General features: G+C 35.2%; 1 protein-coding gene across 2 annotated transcripts in view; it reads right to left on the bottom strand.

Moving 5' to 3' along the window:
- Positions 1 to 3039: 3039 nt before the first annotated feature.
- Positions 3040 to 19575, bottom strand: part of LOC126967959 (neutral ceramidase-like) — a 33544-nt gene continuing 17008 nt past the window's right edge. For both annotated transcript variants that reach the window (XM_050812683.1, XM_050812684.1), the window contains 9 exons: positions 17654 to 17860; positions 17161 to 17280; positions 15450 to 15539; positions 9242 to 9355; positions 8260 to 8487; positions 7274 to 7369; positions 6576 to 6743; positions 4087 to 4199; positions 3040 to 3235 (listed from right to left, as the gene is read on the bottom strand). In XM_050812683.1, coding sequence (XP_050668640.1) covers positions 3046 to 3235; positions 4087 to 4199; positions 6576 to 6743; positions 7274 to 7369; positions 8260 to 8487; positions 9242 to 9355; positions 15450 to 15539; positions 17161 to 17280; positions 17654 to 17860 — 1326 coding nt within the window. In that variant the 3' untranslated portion in view covers positions 3040 to 3045. The remainder of the gene's footprint in view (positions 3236 to 4086; positions 4200 to 6575; positions 6744 to 7273; positions 7370 to 8259; positions 8488 to 9241; positions 9356 to 15449; positions 15540 to 17160; positions 17281 to 17653; positions 17861 to 19575) is intronic.

A 19575-nucleotide genomic window follows, 5' to 3' on the forward strand; every position in this document is an offset into this window, starting at 1 on the left:
AAGAGCCCCCGTGCCACCGGGATGCCAGAGATCGGCGCCATTTTGGCGCGCGCGCAGCGTCTATTTTAGCGCATTTCTTTTAAGTGCATTAATAAATTGGTTATAATTAGGATGATATGAGAGAATATATAAGAAAACTATTGAAACAAGCTATAAGACCATGCAAAATAAACTATCCTATAAACAAAATGAGAGTCAGAATTTGGTCAGGGAGTAGCGTGCCAAACGCTAACTCCGATTTTGGTGTATAATGAAAAATCTAGTGCCAAATGGCACTCCGCGATTTTGACGAATAGTTGTTGATAGATATTATGGTTGCTTACTGTCCGAAATTGTTGCAAGCACACCTGTTTTGCCTTCTTGAATTCACAGAGACTTATTAAAATACCTCCAAAGGTTACAAATATACTCGTTATACAGCACTCCGTCTATGTGTATTTATTGTTCAATTAAGACCTATAAAGAGTTATCTAATAAAAGACACACTAAGTTGTGTAGTTCTGGTGTAAATTGAACCATATGACATTGACGGTAAAATCTATTATCATTCGCGACTTTGTTGACAAGATGATGTATGAGGAAGCGCTCTGTACTCCGTAGGTACTATATTAGACTATATAATATCATCACTAGTTCCCGACACGTTAATTGGAGAGATAAATTAGCAAAGGAATGACTTCCGTTATGATGCTGGTATGATAAGTTATAATTTTTTCAACGGTGGATATTTTAATTTCATAGGTATTTAAAGTCTGAATCTCAAACCTGAAAAGATCAGCGCAAGAATTTGCATTACCTGTGCATACATTTTATACTAATTACGCTATTATTTTCAGATTAACAATAGGTTATTCATTATATCATATTAAATTACATTAACTATATCGGATAGATTGTGGTTTCTTTTCACTTTTAACAGGAATGAAGTGTGTTCCGAAATCGCTGCTTTGCTTTTTTACAACATTAGATCGTTTTCAAAAATTAGAAACGGTCCTCGTATTTCCGCAATGACTATGAGAAACCCCAGGAAATCTCTTGCCATTAAATCAAAGGTAATTGTTTTTTATGGAATACGAGGGCCAAAGAGGCATGCAGGCAAAAAATATGTAATAGTACCTACAAGAACAGAACACTCACTCCGCAAAATCAATTAAAGAAATGGGGACTCTTGCTGCCATACAATAAGGTGTAAATCAGATCACACAGCGCTATCAACCTACATTAATAATCACCTAGAAGTTGCCTCTCTTTCTGTCGCGTGAGTCTTACCTCTTCTGACGACATTAGGGTTGTCTTATTTACCTACAACTGTACCTACCTAGTACAAGGTCAACTTATAAAAATAGCTCAGTTTTTTCTATAATAGGTATGTAATCGTATTTTAAATCAATATTATTACATTGACAAACCTACATTACTTGCAGATAGTAATGTATGCGTTGGAAGACCACGCCATAGAATAATAACGCGCAGAACGATAGTTTCATTCATAGTTCCTGTCAATATAGAAGTAACAATATAATTAATGTGTGCGTGAGCGTCACATACTTACATTCGCCAACACGCACACAGACAACCAAATAATGTTGCAAGTGAATAGACATTTCCCTAAATCAGTAAATTGTAAGAAATACTAGATTATATGTAATAAAGAAAGAAGAAATAAAATATAAATTAAGAATTTAATAAAAACATCACGTATTTGAAGTTCTTTAGAATCGTTGTCTTTTGAAAGTCGATAAAACGAAAAAGCGAGATGATAGAGGCGCCTTTCCCACCTATATCCGAGGTTTTCTAGGGTGTAGAGAACGAATTTGGGATAATTTTTGAAATCCAAGATGGCCGCCGTGCATAATTATGGTTTCAACAATATGGATATCGTTTCCGAGGTTCTCGAGGGTGCAGAGTACGAATTTGGGATCATTTTTGAGATACAAGATGGCCGCCGCGCAAATTTATGATTTCAACAATATTGATATCGGATCCGAGGTTCTCGAGGGTGCAGAGAATGAATTTGGGATCATTTTTAAAATCCAAGATGGCCGCCACGCAATTAATAGTGACTATTCAAAGCGCTTAGTTTAAGCCTAATTGAATTATGATTATTTGACTTTGAATACTTATAACATCACGTTGCGTCGTACATTATAGCCTCCTTTCAATATCTACCAATAAACACAAAAAACTATCCCTGCGGAGGAACTCGGGGTATATAGTACTGTCATAGCTGACAACATATTTTTTTAATGGCGTCTGTTTTGTTTACAAAATATTTTGCTGTTTTGACGAATGTATTAGCTTAAATAAAAGTTGTGAAATAGTATTTAGGTGTGAAATGTGATTATCTTATCATATTGTTATAATAAGACGTTTTGTGACACCTTTTCACTGCACAGTTAGTAATTTTTTAATTCAATTTCGCACACTAATTGTACTGGAAGTTGACAGAATGACACTGACGCGGCAGGAAACGTATGTGGTCATAAACGACCACATTGAAAGTGCTTCAATTCGCTTGGGCCTACTCACGTTCTAAGCGTTATTATTTTAAGATAGTAGCTATAATGAATGGTAATTTCATTATAATAACAATCACTTTAAGTTAGAATGTTTTAGAGTATTTAGGAAACTTAACAAAAAAATTTGGATCGCAATAATCTTTAATATGCTTTTCTTTATTTATATTTCTCCATTTTTAAATGATCGCTCAAACTGGTTTAGTAGGTGACGACTAAGCATGCGCGTGGCTCACTGAGTCCTTACTGGCTGGGATACTCTGTAGAGGCCGACGCATGTACCAACTTACGATTTCGATACTTACATGAGGAGTGAGGCAGGCCTGATGCAAGTAACTGAGAGCTTTGCGTCGCATTTGGAATGACGACTAGAGATGAGAGCACACTGTGAATGGCTAGATCTAAGCTGCTCTCGACCTTTAAATAATACATTGTTTCTTTGGATGATTACCACTGATCTGTTAGCTAACTATAGTAAACAATCGGATGCGGGACTTTAACGATATTAATAATACAACAGATATTAAAATCAGGCTTGTATTCTCGTTATTGTAAAGTTACTAGTAACTGCAGTGAACGGAGAGAACGTCCCCATAACCCGGCGCGCTGTCCCATAGTACGCGACACGATACTGTGTCGTTATCGTGTCGTGAGGCACCACCCACTCGAAGGTCGCTGTACTTGTACCCAGCACTGTTGAATCACGCGTCCACAGGAACCTGGGGTAAAATAAAATTGGATTATTTGACTAGGAACCTGTAAAAGCGTTTCAGTGGCTCCGAGGTCCACTGCTGGACAAACACCTCCCCCAAAGATCTCTACGACGATCGGTCCTGCGCTGGCCTCATCCAATATATGATCTTGTGATCTGGTGATCTTGAACAGATCGTATCTATATTGTGTCGAAGCGACACGATCTGTCAATGTGGCACCTCTGGAGATACTGAAGCACCGCCCTGGTCTCGATCGAATCTCGGCTTTTTCACACGTACGCTAAGCATAGTGGCTGTTTATACCTTTATCTTTATCTAATATATTATTGGGAAATTATACGATCCAGAAACCGATCAAGAGAGGTGGAAGAAGACCTATACAAATATCGCTTATTACGTCCACTTTTATTCAGACAATACAGATATGCTATGTGCCTGATGAGAAAGTTCATGGTCGCTCAGAGGGCAATGGAGAGAGCTTTGCTCGGAGTTTCCCTGCGAGGTCGACTCAGATATGATTGAATCGAGGTCTCAAATTCATGCAGTAGGTCAGAAGCATTTTTTTTTATGCCAATAAGGGACGAGAAGATCAGGACGTTCAGCTGATGGTAAATCATACACACAGTGTAGCTCAGAATTCTTGAAAAACGCAAAAATTCTGAGCTACTCATTACATACAACTACTCATTATATACTCTACTCATTTTCTTAGTAATTTCACTAGCTAAGGCGCCCTTCAGACCGAAACATAATAATGCTTACACATCACTGCTTCACGGCAGAGAATGCGTCTGTGCAAAAAAGCCACCCAATGATAAAGAGGGTCGCAAATGCGAGTTTCTTGTAAATATAATTACTTGGTATTCCAATCAGCGTCGGTGGCCACGACAGTCCAGTTCCCCATCTCCCACCTCTCTACCACGACGTGACTGGTCTCTTGCCGGAGATCGTTGCGAGGGTTGGCACCCACCTGGTTGACAATAATTCATTATATAACAACGCATTTAGGATGTTTATGGCCTTAATGTTTACATGTATAGGGTGTTTATTTGTTTAAGGTAAAAAATGATTTTGTGCCGCAATTAGAAAAAATATTTTTTTTTAGAGACCGCATCAGTAAAAGTTCCAATATTGTTTTAGATGTAGTGAATAGTTTTTATAATATAATGAAGACCATTGGCAAACGTTGTATTGCCATATAAAGTAATAAATAAAAAAATCCATAGCCATCCAATCCAAGCCATCTCGCAACCCTATTGCGGATCTAAAATTTGAAGTTGTATGTATTTTTTAAGGTTGTCATATCATGAAAAAATTAAAAATAAATAATTAATCTAAAAATAAAATAAAAAAATTGCGGTGGCCTACCCTTAACATTTAGGGGGACGAAAATTCTCAGACCTACCCAATATGCACACAAAATTTCATGAGAATCGGTCAAGCCGTTTCGGAGGAGTTGAACTACAAACACCGCGACACGAGAATTTTATATATTAGATAATAGTACAGCTATTTGTATTATATAATTATAATAAAGCAATAATTGTTTCTCGCCAAATAATAATTTAAGAAAATTTATTGAATTAGGCGTTACTTTGCGGAAATCCATAATTATACAAATGATTTAAGTTTTCTTTAGTGTTAATTCCGCCAATATTTGCTTTTAAAACAATTCGACACGTGTCGCCAAAATCTGGCACGAGACTCAAAGAAGAGTCTCAAAGAAGTGTAGAGGCGGAAAAAATGTGTGTACACACGTTAAACTACGCGTTACACTCCATGATTTTTTTAATGATAATAAGGGACGAGACGAGCAGGACGTTCAGCTGATAGTAATTGATACGCCCTACCCATTACAATTCAGTGCCACTCAGGATTCTCGAAAAACCCAAAAATTCAGAGCTGCACTACAATTATGCTCGTCACCTTGAGACATAAGATGTTAAGTCTCATTTGCCCACTAATTTCATTAGCTACGGCGCCCTTCAGACCGAAACGCAGTAATGTTTACACATTACTGCTTCACGGGTTTAAATAGACGCCGTTGTGGTACCCATAATCTAGCCGCCTTCCTGTGCAAAGGAGTCTCCTACTGGTCAAATGATATTGTATCGCCTCCATAATACTTATCAAGATAATTTAGAAACCAACTTCATCCTGTTATTTTAAGATTTAAATTTTTGGAACATAAAAATTCAATCTCATTATTTTTCCCAAACACGCCAAAAGTATATCTTTAAAATATTGGTACTGTAGTAGTCACAATACAGAAATAGAGCAGTACTTTATCTTCATACTAGAACGCCCGGACCAACGCACGCACACATACACACGATTAACATGGCCGCTAAGCAATCTTGGGGAGACAAAACAATTGAGTGCCACGCCGTACACCGCCACCGACTGGTTTAAATTTCAAGGAGACCGCTGAACTTCGCATGAATCGACTGACATTGACTGTACGTTCTCAATATATTCTTGATAATGTAATGTATGTTCATAGGCACATAAGTGAATTTGTCAGAAACTGTCATAACCATAACGTTAACACCAGGAACAGACATATAAACTGATGATGCCTACTACTCGGCTAAGTCGAGTTAGTAAGTCTTTTGTGGGGCGATGTATATGCTTTTACAACAAGATCCCAGAAAATGTTCAAAACAAAAGTATTACGTTATCCAAAAGAATTGTTAAAAAACGTTTGTGTGGTAGAGGTTACTATAACATAATTGAATTTCTTAATGATACCACAGATTGGGAATGGAGCGACCGCCCTCAGGCTATAAAATAATAAGTTTAATTGTACAATGTTACTTTGTAAATTTTACTTTAATTGTAAAACATATTGAAAAAAAAAGCCCGCTGAGTTTGTTGCGCCCATTCTTCTCAGGCCTGAGGCATTCATTTTGGAACGGGTGGTAGTTTTTTTCACTTTCAATAAGTGATTTCACATCCTATTTTGAATAAAAATATTTGAATTTGAATTTGAATTAGTATTAATATCAGCAAAATTAGCACTCATTCATTGGCGGAATTGGTACTCACTTGTAATTATTACATTATTTTTATTTTTGTTTTGTTTTTATTACTTTTCTATTGTAATAATATAATTAGTATGGTAACCCTTCATATATGTATGTATAACCTTTAACCCTGGGGTTATCCGGAAGACCAGCGCTGATCATATCACTATGGTATGACCAGTATTATACTGAGGTGAACTCCAATTCTGCATGTTAATATAAATGAATAAATAGGTCTACTTGTTTGGTAGGTTGAAGTTGCAGAATAAATTATTTTTCTTTCTTCTTTCTTTCTTTCTTTCTTTCAAGTGTCAACTTACAAAGGACACCCGCAAGGTGTCTCCCTGGTTGAGCACTGCTGGGGGCTGCTGGATCACGTCTCCGAACCTTTGGCCGAGCGGCGCGGAGTCCATCACCACGGGCAGGATAAGTGATATCGTGTTGTCTCTGTAGTCAGCTGGTGTTGGTCCACTGGGGACTGATCCACCCTGGAGATATACATTATCATTATAAAGACAGGCAAAGACATTCCTTTACATAAGCAATTCGCTCACGGAGTGAGAGATTTAGATAATATATTTTACATATTAACGCCATCTAGCGGAAACTTATAATAAAAACATATTTCGAAAATAAAGTTTATAATATCAGTTTTACATTTACATCTATGATTTAATGTTGTCACGACTTTTCTCAAGTTATGACGAATTAGTGTACACAGAAAATGTAAAAGATAAACCACTCGCGACTATCGCTAATTTATTTTGCAATCTGTGTGATTTTTCTCATCGCACGCGTATTTGTAGTACACGATACAGCTATTGCCAAGCGCGAGGTATTTCACTAAAATAAACTGCCGTCCTCAATATATATTATTTTCTTATAAATAAGTACAACATGTTTCATGTTACAAGCTTTAAGAATACTTTTTCGTTATGTGCAAGTTATTTGGCTAGTAGTGTCACATAGCAAAAAGTTATTTAATCTGTGCAAGTGTAACAAAGAAAATAAGAATTACCTCAATCAAAATGTTTGTGTACTCTCTGAATTTGTTGAGGAATATATCTAACGTATGCGGCCCATAGATCGTCGAAGCTGCTTCATACCTTTGGATCTGCAAACATTAATAATTTAAAAAAAATTGGAGTAAGTGGAAAAATTAGAATGGCTCTACTAATGGGCTATCATATTCCTACAAGTCAAATAGTCACCATTGGGGTGTTGGGTGTTCATCAACGTTATCAAGAAGCTTTCCTCCACCATCAAGCAGACTGGAAAACGGACTTTCTTCCGCGATGTTTCCTCTTCGATCTGATGTGGATACTTTCAAATTAGCACTGGCAACTATCTAAAAGGCCAGCAACAATCCTGCGGTTCCTCTGGTACTTCACTCGTGCTCATCCATCTTCAGTCTAGCCCACGGAACAAAAATTTTCTGTTCTATGGTCTAGCCTGCTTGCGCTCCTGCCTTTTATAAAGCAACAATAGGCTTAGCTCCAGTTCTAATTATCATTCAAATGTTATATTATAAATACATTGTTATGTTGAACTGCTATCGGTGGCAAGTCATGGTAAAATTCAATATTTTTATTGAAATTTGAATATCTATCCCAACCAGTATATAAGATGTAGGATTAAACAATGTACAAGTTATCCAAATGTTTTGAGTTTTCCTTAGTGTTAATTCTGCCAATATTTGCCTTAAAACAATTCAACACGTGTTTCGCCTCTACACGAGTCATCCTTAGGACATGTTGACTCGCCAAACTCTCTAGAGTCTCGTGCCAGAAGATTAAAATTACATTAACATCAAAAAGTAACAATGAAAACTTCAAAAACAAAGCAGTGCTAACACGAAAATATCACGACATATACCCAACGGTAATGAAACTGCAAACCGTACTGACGCAACAGGACGAGCGGAGGGGGTGAAAGGGAAACGGAAGGTTCCAGCGAGGTCCAGAGATAATGTGGCCATGTAGTAAATAGGAACTCCTTGCTCACCTGATATTCTTCAAAAGTGGTGACGTAATGTATATACTCGTTAGTCAAGCTGGACACAACAACGCGGGGTTCGAGACCTCGAGCTTCCATCGCAGCACTGATGACATCCTTCATTCGTCTGCCGGCCATTGTGGTAGGTTCTCCGGGTACTCCCGCCACCATAAGACCTCCCAACATCAGCACCGATATAGATACTACTCTGGGGTGCCACGGAAACGGAAAGTCAGCCTTGAAAAAAATACATACAAATAATTTATTTATAATTTGTGTGTAGTGTACAAAAAAAAAGATTTTTTATGACTTATATATTTCTTTCAATTTATTCAAGGAACTCGAGTATTAACATTAAGTAAATTAATAATTTTAATCGGCTTTACTCACGATACATGGTGTTGGTACCAACTAGTATCGGATATTATATATTTTTTTCCCACCTTGATGAAAAGCTCGCTTTTAGTCCCTTGAGACAAAAGTGGCCGATTTTCTCCAGGCAGGACGACTTTTGTCCCTCGTGCCAGGTGCTTAAAGTGATATTTTCATCCAGGTAGTAAAAAATCGTATACGCACCACGTGAGATAACTACCGCGCTTGTCAATATTCCGCGGGTGAGAATGACCTACTTTTCTCCCTAGGTTCGTCCCACGTCCTATGTCGCTGTAAAAGCCTTCAAGGCTGACAGCATCGAGCATTTAGTAGGTAGGTAGTCTGATATCTGGACCCCGTTTCAGGGTCTTCAATACGTAAATGTACATATACAAAAAAAAACCTGCAGTTACTTTTGGATCGTCTCAGAGTGCGCACGAAAACACGTGCTCGATGGACGTTACGTTTTAATCCACTTAGTAGTGATTATTCTGTAAAGTTTCTGATTGTAATATCGGCAATTATAACTAAATACTCAATATGGCGTACGGCAAGTAAATTATTGCAATACTTATTTTAAACTGTAATAATAATAATAATAGTGTCTGTATATACCTACCCTGCCTGTAGCAAGCAGTATGGGTTTTGGTAGATGGCAAGCGACGTCCTCTGGTGTGGCCGTGGCTACGATGCTACTGACGATGTCCAGCAATGGATTACTTGTCGTGGTACCCTGTTGGTTGACCAGAACCTTACAACACGTTTTACATAAACAATATGCTCCTTACAATTATTACGACCTGTGTAGCCGAGTGGTCAGCGATTCTACCTACTAAGCTAGAGGTCCCGGGTTCGAATCCCGGTAGGTGCAAGCATTTATATGATGAATATGGATGTTTGTGTCCGAGGATGTTTATATCTATTTATGTATGTTTAATTAAGTATATTGTATTAAATATATCGTTGTCTTGCAACCTATAACACAGGCTGAATGCCTAATTTGGGGCAAGATAATTTGTGTAAGAGTGTGTCAATATTATTATATATTATTATAGTATATACAATAATAATAAACTTTCATATGAGAGAATCTAAAAAGTGACAATTCAATCAAAAGGTGTTAACATAATTTCATAATTTTCTCCCCCTTGCATAACTAATTTTGCACAATGATATTTTGTCAATGAAACCATGTGTGAATATTACAAATTTTAAATAAATTTTTTGCAATAAAGAGTAACAAATTGCAGGATTAATTGCTAGGATTATTAACTTTTGTAAAACAATTAGAAACTTTTGTAAAACTAATTGTGAGTATTTAAAGTATTTTTTTTTGTTTTAGTTTATATTTGCAAGAACCCATGAAGGCCTCCTCCAAGGATTGCCAGTCTTCTCTGGTGTGTGCTAGCTGAAACCAATTACTGAGCGCTAATCGTCGTGAGCGTGGTGTGAAAGAACAATAATATTAAAATTACACTTTACGATTCATCGTATTTATTTTTCATAAAACCTTTCAATAACACACACAATAAGCACTTTTTGAATACACTGAAATCACATTCAATGCAATGCTAGACACCTAATCAGCAGAACAGTAACCAAAAATAAATCTTAAACTACCTTCAATCCACGTAAGAATTTTTTTTGTGAGGTGTTCCGTAAAAAGGCATCTAGTAACAAATGGGTTAAAGTCACCCATTAATATGAAGTTCTTGTGAGCTGACTCTATTAATAGAAGTATAGAAGTCCTCTATTTCTTCACAGCTTGCTTTTTATGTAGGCGCGTAAATTTGAATAATAGATAAGACGGTGCCATCCATTTTTAAGTTGAGTAATGCGACTCTATCTGTGAAACCAAGGTAACTTTCTATGTTTTTTTTTTGAAAGTTTTTTTATTAGAAAACCTACACCATACTGACCAGGTATAAAACCAGTGTAACAGAGGATAAAATTGTCGTATGCTTCTACTTTATTGCCTAATCGTCGAATTTCTGTTAGCCAATGATGTCCCACTTTATGTCTTAAAGCTCTACAAGTCGTTCATGTGTTGAAAGCGATCTGACGTTATAGATTATGAAGTATTGTTTGTTTCTTTCCAAACCGGCTTGGAAGATATGTTTTGTTTTTTAAATGTGTTTGTAATGTGTTAACCATGGGAGAGGGGGGGGGGGTTGCACTTACTATTTTTGTTGACTTGTTTAATCGGCATATCATTGTTTTTAGCAGTTAAAAAGTTTAGTATAATTGAATTGAGAACTCCCTCTGATAAACTGGACGATCTCTGTAATCCAGTCTAAGTTTTGTTCTTTTTATTTATTTGTGATTTCTGATTCGTTCGCGTAGCAGTATTATTTTCGGGTGATATTGACTTCTTTTCTTATTGCCTAATATTTTTAAATTTTTTATGACAAACTATTAATTTATCGTACCTGATGGTTGCGGAGTTTCCTTTCTCTATTTAAATATTTACTTGCTGTTGCAGTTCCTTTCTTTTTTCTAAAATATGCTGGGGGAAGTCTTCTTTTATATAGTAGGTAGTATCATTTAAATTTTTTCTTTGTTTGATTTTTTTTTATTTTTAATCCCAATGTAGTCAATGTAACACTAATGGGCCGAGGCTTATCTCCTTTCTTTCCTATCCTCCTAGCTTCCTAAACGTCTCTTTGTTCTAAGCCTACAGAAAAGTATTCGTTTAAAAAGCTTACTACATTTGCTTTTAAATTTGCATAACTTTTTTCTGTTTCCGATGAGCCAAATATTACTATATTCCTTTGTCTTGCCAGTTTTTCCAGAAAGTATAAACGCTTTTCTTGTTTTTCCAGCTTTTCTTTAAGGTTTACATATTTTTCTTCCATTACTTTAAACTTTTCTTCTCGTATGTAATTTATATTTTGCGTAACTTGTTCTGTTACCTTTTCGCCTGATTGTAAGATGGTCGATTTCTGCTCATCGAGTTTTTGAATTTTACGTCGCATGTTCATGACCTCCTCCATGGTCAAATTAGTTTTATTTCGTGTTATGTACTCTTATCTCCCCTCGTTTACACCAAGGTATTCTACATGTATACGACAAGTTTCATACAAATTTCAAACAAAAGTTTTATGTAATGTTTTCAAAATGAAAATATTAAAACTTGTTGCAAACAAAATTTGTATGAAACTTCTCTGATGAAATTGTTTGTGATCTGTTGTCTACATGTTTATGACCTCATGTTTTATACTTGTTGTAGGCTTGTACTGAACTTTAATATGCATATAGCGCAATTGACTACTGAAAATGGAAAGTGAAGGAGCTACATCATACAAAATAAACCAGATGCAAGAAAACCACGCAAGTACCTACTGGTCGCCATAATTTTTGAGGAGACGACACCAAGAAGGAGCCCCTCGTGCTATTGAATGATTTAAGAATAGAAGACAGAAGTGAATCCAGAAATTTAGTCAGAATGGCACCAGTGAAATTGAATGAATGAATGAATGAAAACTTTATTAATAACAAACACAAAAATTCGAGAATTTGCTTCAAAAAGTTGCACTATACATTTCTATGCAGAATATACATTATCGAGATGTCATCACTCCAGCAGAGCAGTTATATTTTTTTTGGAAAAGGGAGACAGACGAGCATACGGGTCGCCTGGTGATAAGTAATCACTCTTGCAACACCAGAGGAACCACACTATAAGAAAGGCGCACGCGCTATTTTTGTTAGATTTTTATTTGACATTTCTAGCTATTGCTGATTCATATTTTTCTTTGTATTTGAATCGGATATCAAAAGAAAAAATAGTCAATGCATTACTGATGCTTGCGAGACGATTATAAAAGTATTGAAAGAATATCTTAATGTAAGCCGAGATAAATATTTCTAATAAAGTTTGTTTCTAAGACCACTAAATCTTTTCTTTATCTTCTTCTTTTCCACTTTAAATAACATGCAGTCTGTTCGGTAAATGTATAAAACATTACCCAACAAGCGTGGATAGAGTATAGAACTTGTTTAAAACAAGTATTATACATAAACTTCAATAAAATTTACAATACTTGTTAAAAACTTGTATGTTTTATGGTGTGAACGCTATCAATGTATCAGACTGGATTAAACATATTGTCTCCGACGGCTGACCTATATGTGAACGCAAATGTGTATTATACTTGTATAATGTGTTGGCTTTTATATGTTGTTGGCAACACAGTGTGAACGCAAGTATGTTTCAGACAATTGCAATACATGTTAGAAACACATTATTATGTTTTGACAAGTATTCTACAAGTTTTGTATAAAACAAGTTTTTGACTTGTCTCTTCGTCTAACGAGGGGTAAGAAATAATCCACTACTTTGTTACTTTCCTGTCCCCTTTTGATAATAATGGGTACTAGAATGGATGGAAAGTCCTCACATTAGTGATAGACTAGATAGTACAGGGTCAATCCCCCAGGTGGCGCTATTTTCTTGATCAATTTTGCAAAATCATGCTCATTAATATTGATTGATTTAACATTTCTGTACTTTACTGGTGTGTTTAGGCACTATTTCACTTCTTGTGGTATTCAATGAGTATTGATATCAGTTAAATTCAGAAACAAGACCCAATTTCTTCAGTAAAGCGGATTTTACATTCACGTATTGTACACGTCTTTAAATATGTATTCACAGATTATTGAGCTTTGTCCACAGCATATGTTGTTAGTCACTTGTTTATGTTATCACTGCACTTATTTTAATTGAGATTTTGAGCATATTTATATTTTTAGAATAAAATAAATAGAGAGTCGATGTTTACAGTGGCTCACTGGCGCCCTCTCTCCCAATTCTCCCATACATGCAGAATATTACAAATTATGATGACACTATTTTATTTTTGACGGCATTAAATATACATATTATATATAAAATTCTCGTGTCACAATGTTAATTACTGGCTTTACAGATTTTTACCAAATTTTATATGCATATTCAGTAGGTCTGAGAATCGGCTACTATCTTTTTTTCATACACTTGTGATAAGGGTTGTTCACCCTTAACATTTTTTTTTAATTTTTGGACAGTTTTGTTTTTATTTTATTATGATTCAGCATTGAAAAATACATACAACTTAAAATTTTCGCCCTTCTACGGTCGATAAATCGAATCGAAAATAGTTCTATTATTTTTGTATCGCTATTTTTACATTATTCCGTTCCATTTACAAAACCGCTATAGGGTTGTAAGGTAGCAATCGAATACAATAATTGTAGTACGATATATTTGATACGTCTGAGAATCAGTTGCATAAATTTTTTATACCTCAAAAATTTTTGTTATTGTTTTTTTTAATTACTTTATATGGCAATACAACGTTTAGTTGGTCAGCTAGTAATATATATAAATTTAATAACATAAGAGCAGATTTGTAAGATGAGTTTTCTATTACAAGAACTGTGGCAGGATTTAGAATAAATTTTTGCTTATATTTTTTGTTCCGTCTTCCCGTAAAAATAATATACAGAAAATAAGTTAACACTTTTAAATTATTTTGCCTTTAGAATTAGTATTGTTGAGTCGATAATTGAAAATATTACTGAATTAAGTTTTGGAGTTTATGAGAAATACTGAAAGACGAAATGAAATCGCTTCAACTAAAGTTCATTAAGAAAGTATCCACTCTATTCCGAAAAGTTGCCATAATAATTCAATTTCTGATGGGATCGCATATTGAATATTTCTAATTTATATATTTATTTTTATAGCAATGATGACCAAATATTATGTCGTTTTAATTTTATTAGCTTCCGCTTAGCAAGCTTCCTATTTGGCCAATAACCATATGTCAAAATACACAGAGCATTGCGCATCTCTTCTCTTTGGTTTAAACTTTATTTCATTGTAGAAAATGTGGTGCAAAGCTGCCACACCGCGGTGTGGCGCAATTGCCATCCTTGTCTTGACCGCCGCATGAAGCAACGGGCTCGGATTACAAAATAATTTATTGCTGTTCAAGTGTTTGGGTTTGTTTATAAAAACGAACGTCGACGCTTTTGTTTTTAAACAAGCTAGCGCTTTATTAGATTACATAAACAATAAATACTTTGTAATTTGAACAAATTTCGTATGAAGCATGTCCTGTCATGTTTTTTTATGACTTTTTTAGATTTACCTACAGATTACCTTATTTTCAATTATTACTAATGAATGTAGTATTTTTTTATAACTAAAACATAATTCAAAGTTACTAATTTGTTATACAATAGTTACTAAAACATCATAGATAATACAAAATAGAATTTTTAAATCGACTGCTACAGATAATTTTTACGGCTGACCGCATTTTGACGGCTTGTATTTTACACAGATAAAGTTTTAAAATTAAAAAAAAAAATCATTTATAGTCTGTTAAATTACCTTTCTTGTCGTCGTGTAGCTTGTTTTACTCTGTGTATATATAACGAAAAAAATATCTCTGCGCGCCCTCCGCGAGCAGACATAACATGTCTGCTTGGCACTCAACGGTAGTTTTTATAGCAGACATAATATGTCTGATTGGCACGGGGGTTATTGAAAGGATGAAAACTTAAATTAATATAATGTAAGATATTTCGTTACTGGTGTCGTATATAATATACTGAAATCGTGTGTGTAGTATTAGTTGTTCTAAGAAGCTATAGTTAGTAATTGTTAATTATATTATTAAATGGCGATATACGTTTATATGGCATTATACGTTTTAAAAAACTTATTAAAAAGTACAAAGTGTTGTATCTTGTACCATGGTACTAAAACCTTGTAAGAGTCCAACTCAGTCAGTGTTTTTGCCACATGTCATCTCATACTTGACAGGCACACAAACCTGGGTGATGTTGAGGAGGTTAGCGCCGTCTATGGTGCCTGAAGCAAAACTGTAGCCCATTGCAGGTACACAACCACTCACAGGATCACTCTGGAAATCAATATTGGTAACGATTTTTATAAAAATAAAATAGAAATGAATCCCATCTACAGTTGCCTCAATAGGACCAATCTCGGTCATCATTCCCTAATACCCGGTCATCACCCCGATTAAGTAGACTATATAATGAGTTTAGGTATTAGTAGAGATAAATCCATTGATCGGTTCAGCGATAAAATAACAAAATTTAAAGATAAATTAATTAAGACACTCGATTCTGCAGCGATAGATATCACATAGATATTAAAATTGTGAATATTTTTTTCTATATTATTATTCTTGTATTTTTATTTTTTATATAGGTACCTTTCATTGTATACATTTAACACTTACATAACTTTATTTAGCCTTTAATCTATATATATAAAAATGAATTGCTGTTCGTTAGTCTCGCTAAAACTCGAGAACGGCTGGACCGATTTGGCTAATTTTGGTCTTGAATAATTTGTGGAAGTCCAGAGAAGGTTTAAAAAGAAAAAATAGGAAAATGCTGCGAAAATAAATAAGAACAACAAATTTGTTTTTCCTTTGATGGGTCCATACATAATTTCTATGAGAGAATTTATTGACCCACGGTGTGACAGTTCTGCTGTGAAACAATTTTATTACGACAGCAGGGTGCATATTTTACGAAGTAATTTTTGATGTTATGATATATTATTGACAAATTCATATAATAACATTATTTTATTTATTATATACAGAACAACGTCTGTCGGGTCAGCTAGTTATTATATAAATTTTAACTTTTTGTACGACTTGTATTTGTGTGCATGCTGTAACTGCCTATAAATATAATTATGTGTATCCCTCGCACCTAAGACTTGTTTAATGTTAATGTATCACATGTAATTCTGTTGGTAGTTCATAACTTAATAAATAGCGTAAAAACCTTCATCTAGATCACTTCAAATTTCACTTGTCAGTATACTATTTTGGGTGTGTGGGAACGAAAATTGTTATAATGTATTTCATGTTATATAATAATTGTAGTGTACTGACATCTAGTCTTAACAGAGTATGTGTTAACTATCATTGTCACTGTCACGACATCGACAGTGACATTAACAGTGTTACATTGAGTGCTATATTGCACAGTACAGCGGAAGGCCAGATGGTAATGAAAGTCGTGAAAGCTTGGTAAAATGCGTTAAACGAAAATATATGCCGCGGCTAGATCAGTTCGTCACCCCCAAAACTCAACGTAAGTTATTACATCAAAACTTTTACAGCCAATTTCTGGTATTGATAAAAAAATTACAAGAACTACAGTTCTTTTACTTGTTTACTGTTTAGATAGTTCTCGATCAGCTTGTAAAAATTATAACCAACTTTGCTTTTGTTTTTTTACTAAAATGCCTGAGGGCGGTCGCTCCTTACCATTCTGTGGTATCAATAGGAAGTAAGTTATGTTAAAGTAACCTTTACCTATCCATCAAGTTTATATGATAGCTATAAATAACTATATAACGGCAGTGCAGGACCGATCGTCATGGCGATCTTTGGCGGAGGCCTTTGTCCAGCAGTCAACGTCTTCCGGCTGAAATGATGAAATAACTATTCTTTCGGACTTCATTCTTCTAGAGAACATTACAAATGAACCGTAACTTACAACATTGAACTCCCTGGTGACGGGATCGTATTTCGGAACAGTTTCTTCTCCCATTTCAACAAACTGATGCACGACGGCTATTTCACCAACTAACTCTTCACCAGGCACATACAGAAGTTTCTAAAAAAAGGAGTAAGAGTGTTTACTACTGAATAAATTCACGTTTTCATTGCAATTACATATGTAGGTATATTATCTTTTTGTAGTTTAAATTTAATTTCAAATATTATATTGGTTTTCATTGTGACAAAATTTATAGACGATATGGTATTCCAACCTGAACTTTTGGAGAGTTGAACGAGTTTTAAAACTTTATAAAGTATATTTTTTTTAATTATAATTATAATTATTATTATTAAAACTGCATAAGTAATGTATACTGTAAGTTTTCCAAATAAAATAAATACACAATGAAGATATAGAATGAATTAAATAGATAGTCAATGAAATTTGATTTTATTCAAATATCAATGGATACAGCGTGTGTACTTACAGAAGCACCCTCATACACTCTGGTGCCAATGATCTTTGTGCTATCAAACATGTCTACTCCTGGGCCCTGTGAGAAGCACCTCTGTCTCCCCTCGCAGAGCTTAAAGTGATTGTCACATTCTCGACCGTCTAACTCGCACCTCGCTCCCCTTATGTTGGGTGAGATGTCGCCCAAATTTGATGCAAAGAAACCAGCAACAACTGATGGCTGAAATATTTACAAAGATTTAGTTTAACATGCACTATTTGTACTATTGTACCAGTAATTTCGCTAGCAAAGGCGGGGTGCCTTTGCTAGGTCTTAAGGCTGGGGACAGAGCCAATGGCCTTGAGGAAACGAGCGGAGCTACATTATCTCTCTCGTACAAGATCGCCAGTTTTAATTCGGAGCTAGGAGACCTCTCTCGTACTTCTTGTATATTATGCCATAGTTTTAATTCTTCTAATTCCAGAAGCATTTTTAATTTATTACTAACTTTATACAATTTTCTTTACAAAACTAACAACACTATGTTATATTTAATAGTTTGGTGTACATTTAATAAATTTTCGTACAATTTTTATCTAGATTGAATGATTAACTGTGAAAGTTAGGGGTGTTTTGGTGTTTTCTTTTTCGCACTATCTATAAAAAATATAAATGAAAGGAAAACATGAATTTTCTTCTCATATTCTGTAGATATAAAATTATTTTTTGTTCAAATATAAGCTTTACATAAACCGCCATGAAATGTTTTCAACTATACGCTATTTTGGCAATTTGTTGGGATAGCAGCCATAAGAGACTAGTCATTTTATATTATATGTAAATGACGAGCGCAAATGCGGCACTGCTTATAATTAAGGGTTTGATTCATAGACTTACAATATACTAGCGTAAAGACAAACAAACCTTGCGAGATAGAAGAACATCTGTAACGGAGATTTTTTTTTATGGAATAGGAGGACAAACGAGCGTACGGGTCACCTGGTGTTAAGTGATCACCGCCGCCCACATTCTCTTGCAACACCAGAGGAATCACAAGAGCGTTGCCGGCCTTTAAGGAAGGTGTACGCGCTTTTTTTGAAGGTACCCATGTCGTATCGTCTCGGAAACACCGCACAAGGAAGCTCATTCCACAGCTTCGTAGTACGAGGAAGAAAGCTCCTTGAAAACCGCACTGTGGAGGACCGCCACACACATCCAGATGTTGGGGATGATATCCTTACTTGTGGCGTGTCGTGCGAAGGTGGAGATACAGTAAGATAGAATAAGTAGGCGATTCTATTTGTTACTGTAACCAATTTTGATTGACAACTCGTAAGGAGTTAACGGCCGTTCCCAATATTCAGTCTATCTCTTACTTGAGAATAGAATCGTAACTATCGTTGACTTTTCAGTCCCAATATACTTATCGACGGTAACTCACCTTATCCGTATTCCGTACACGCTGTCCGTCAATGGGACGACAATGTATGTTCATAGGCACATAAGTGAATTTGCTAGAAACTGTCATAACCATAATGTTAACACCAGGAACAGACATAAGCATATAATGCCTACTACTCGGCTGAGTCGAGTTAATAAGTTTTTGATTTTTAAAACAAAAGTATTACGTCATTCAAAAGAATTGTTAAAAAACGTTTGTGTGGTAAAGGTACTATATAATGCTACCACAGATTGAGAATGGAGCGACCGCCCTCAGGCTATTAAATAATAAGTTTAATTGTACAATATTTCTTTGTAAACATATTTTTTGATGAAAAAAAAAGCCCGCTGAGTTTGTTGCGCCCATTCTTCTCAGGTCTGAGGCATTCGCTTTGGAATGGGTGGTAGTTTTTTTTGACTTTCAATAAGTGATGTCATATCCTATTATGAATAAAAATATTTAAATTCGAATAAAGTGTTGAGTGAATAAATACTTAGCTAACATCCCGTAATAT

Source organism: Leptidea sinapis, chromosome 14 (genome assembly GCF_905404315.1).
Source record: "Leptidea sinapis chromosome 14, ilLepSina1.1, whole genome shotgun sequence".
Lineage (NCBI taxonomy): Eukaryota > Metazoa > Arthropoda > Insecta > Lepidoptera > Pieridae > Leptidea > Leptidea sinapis.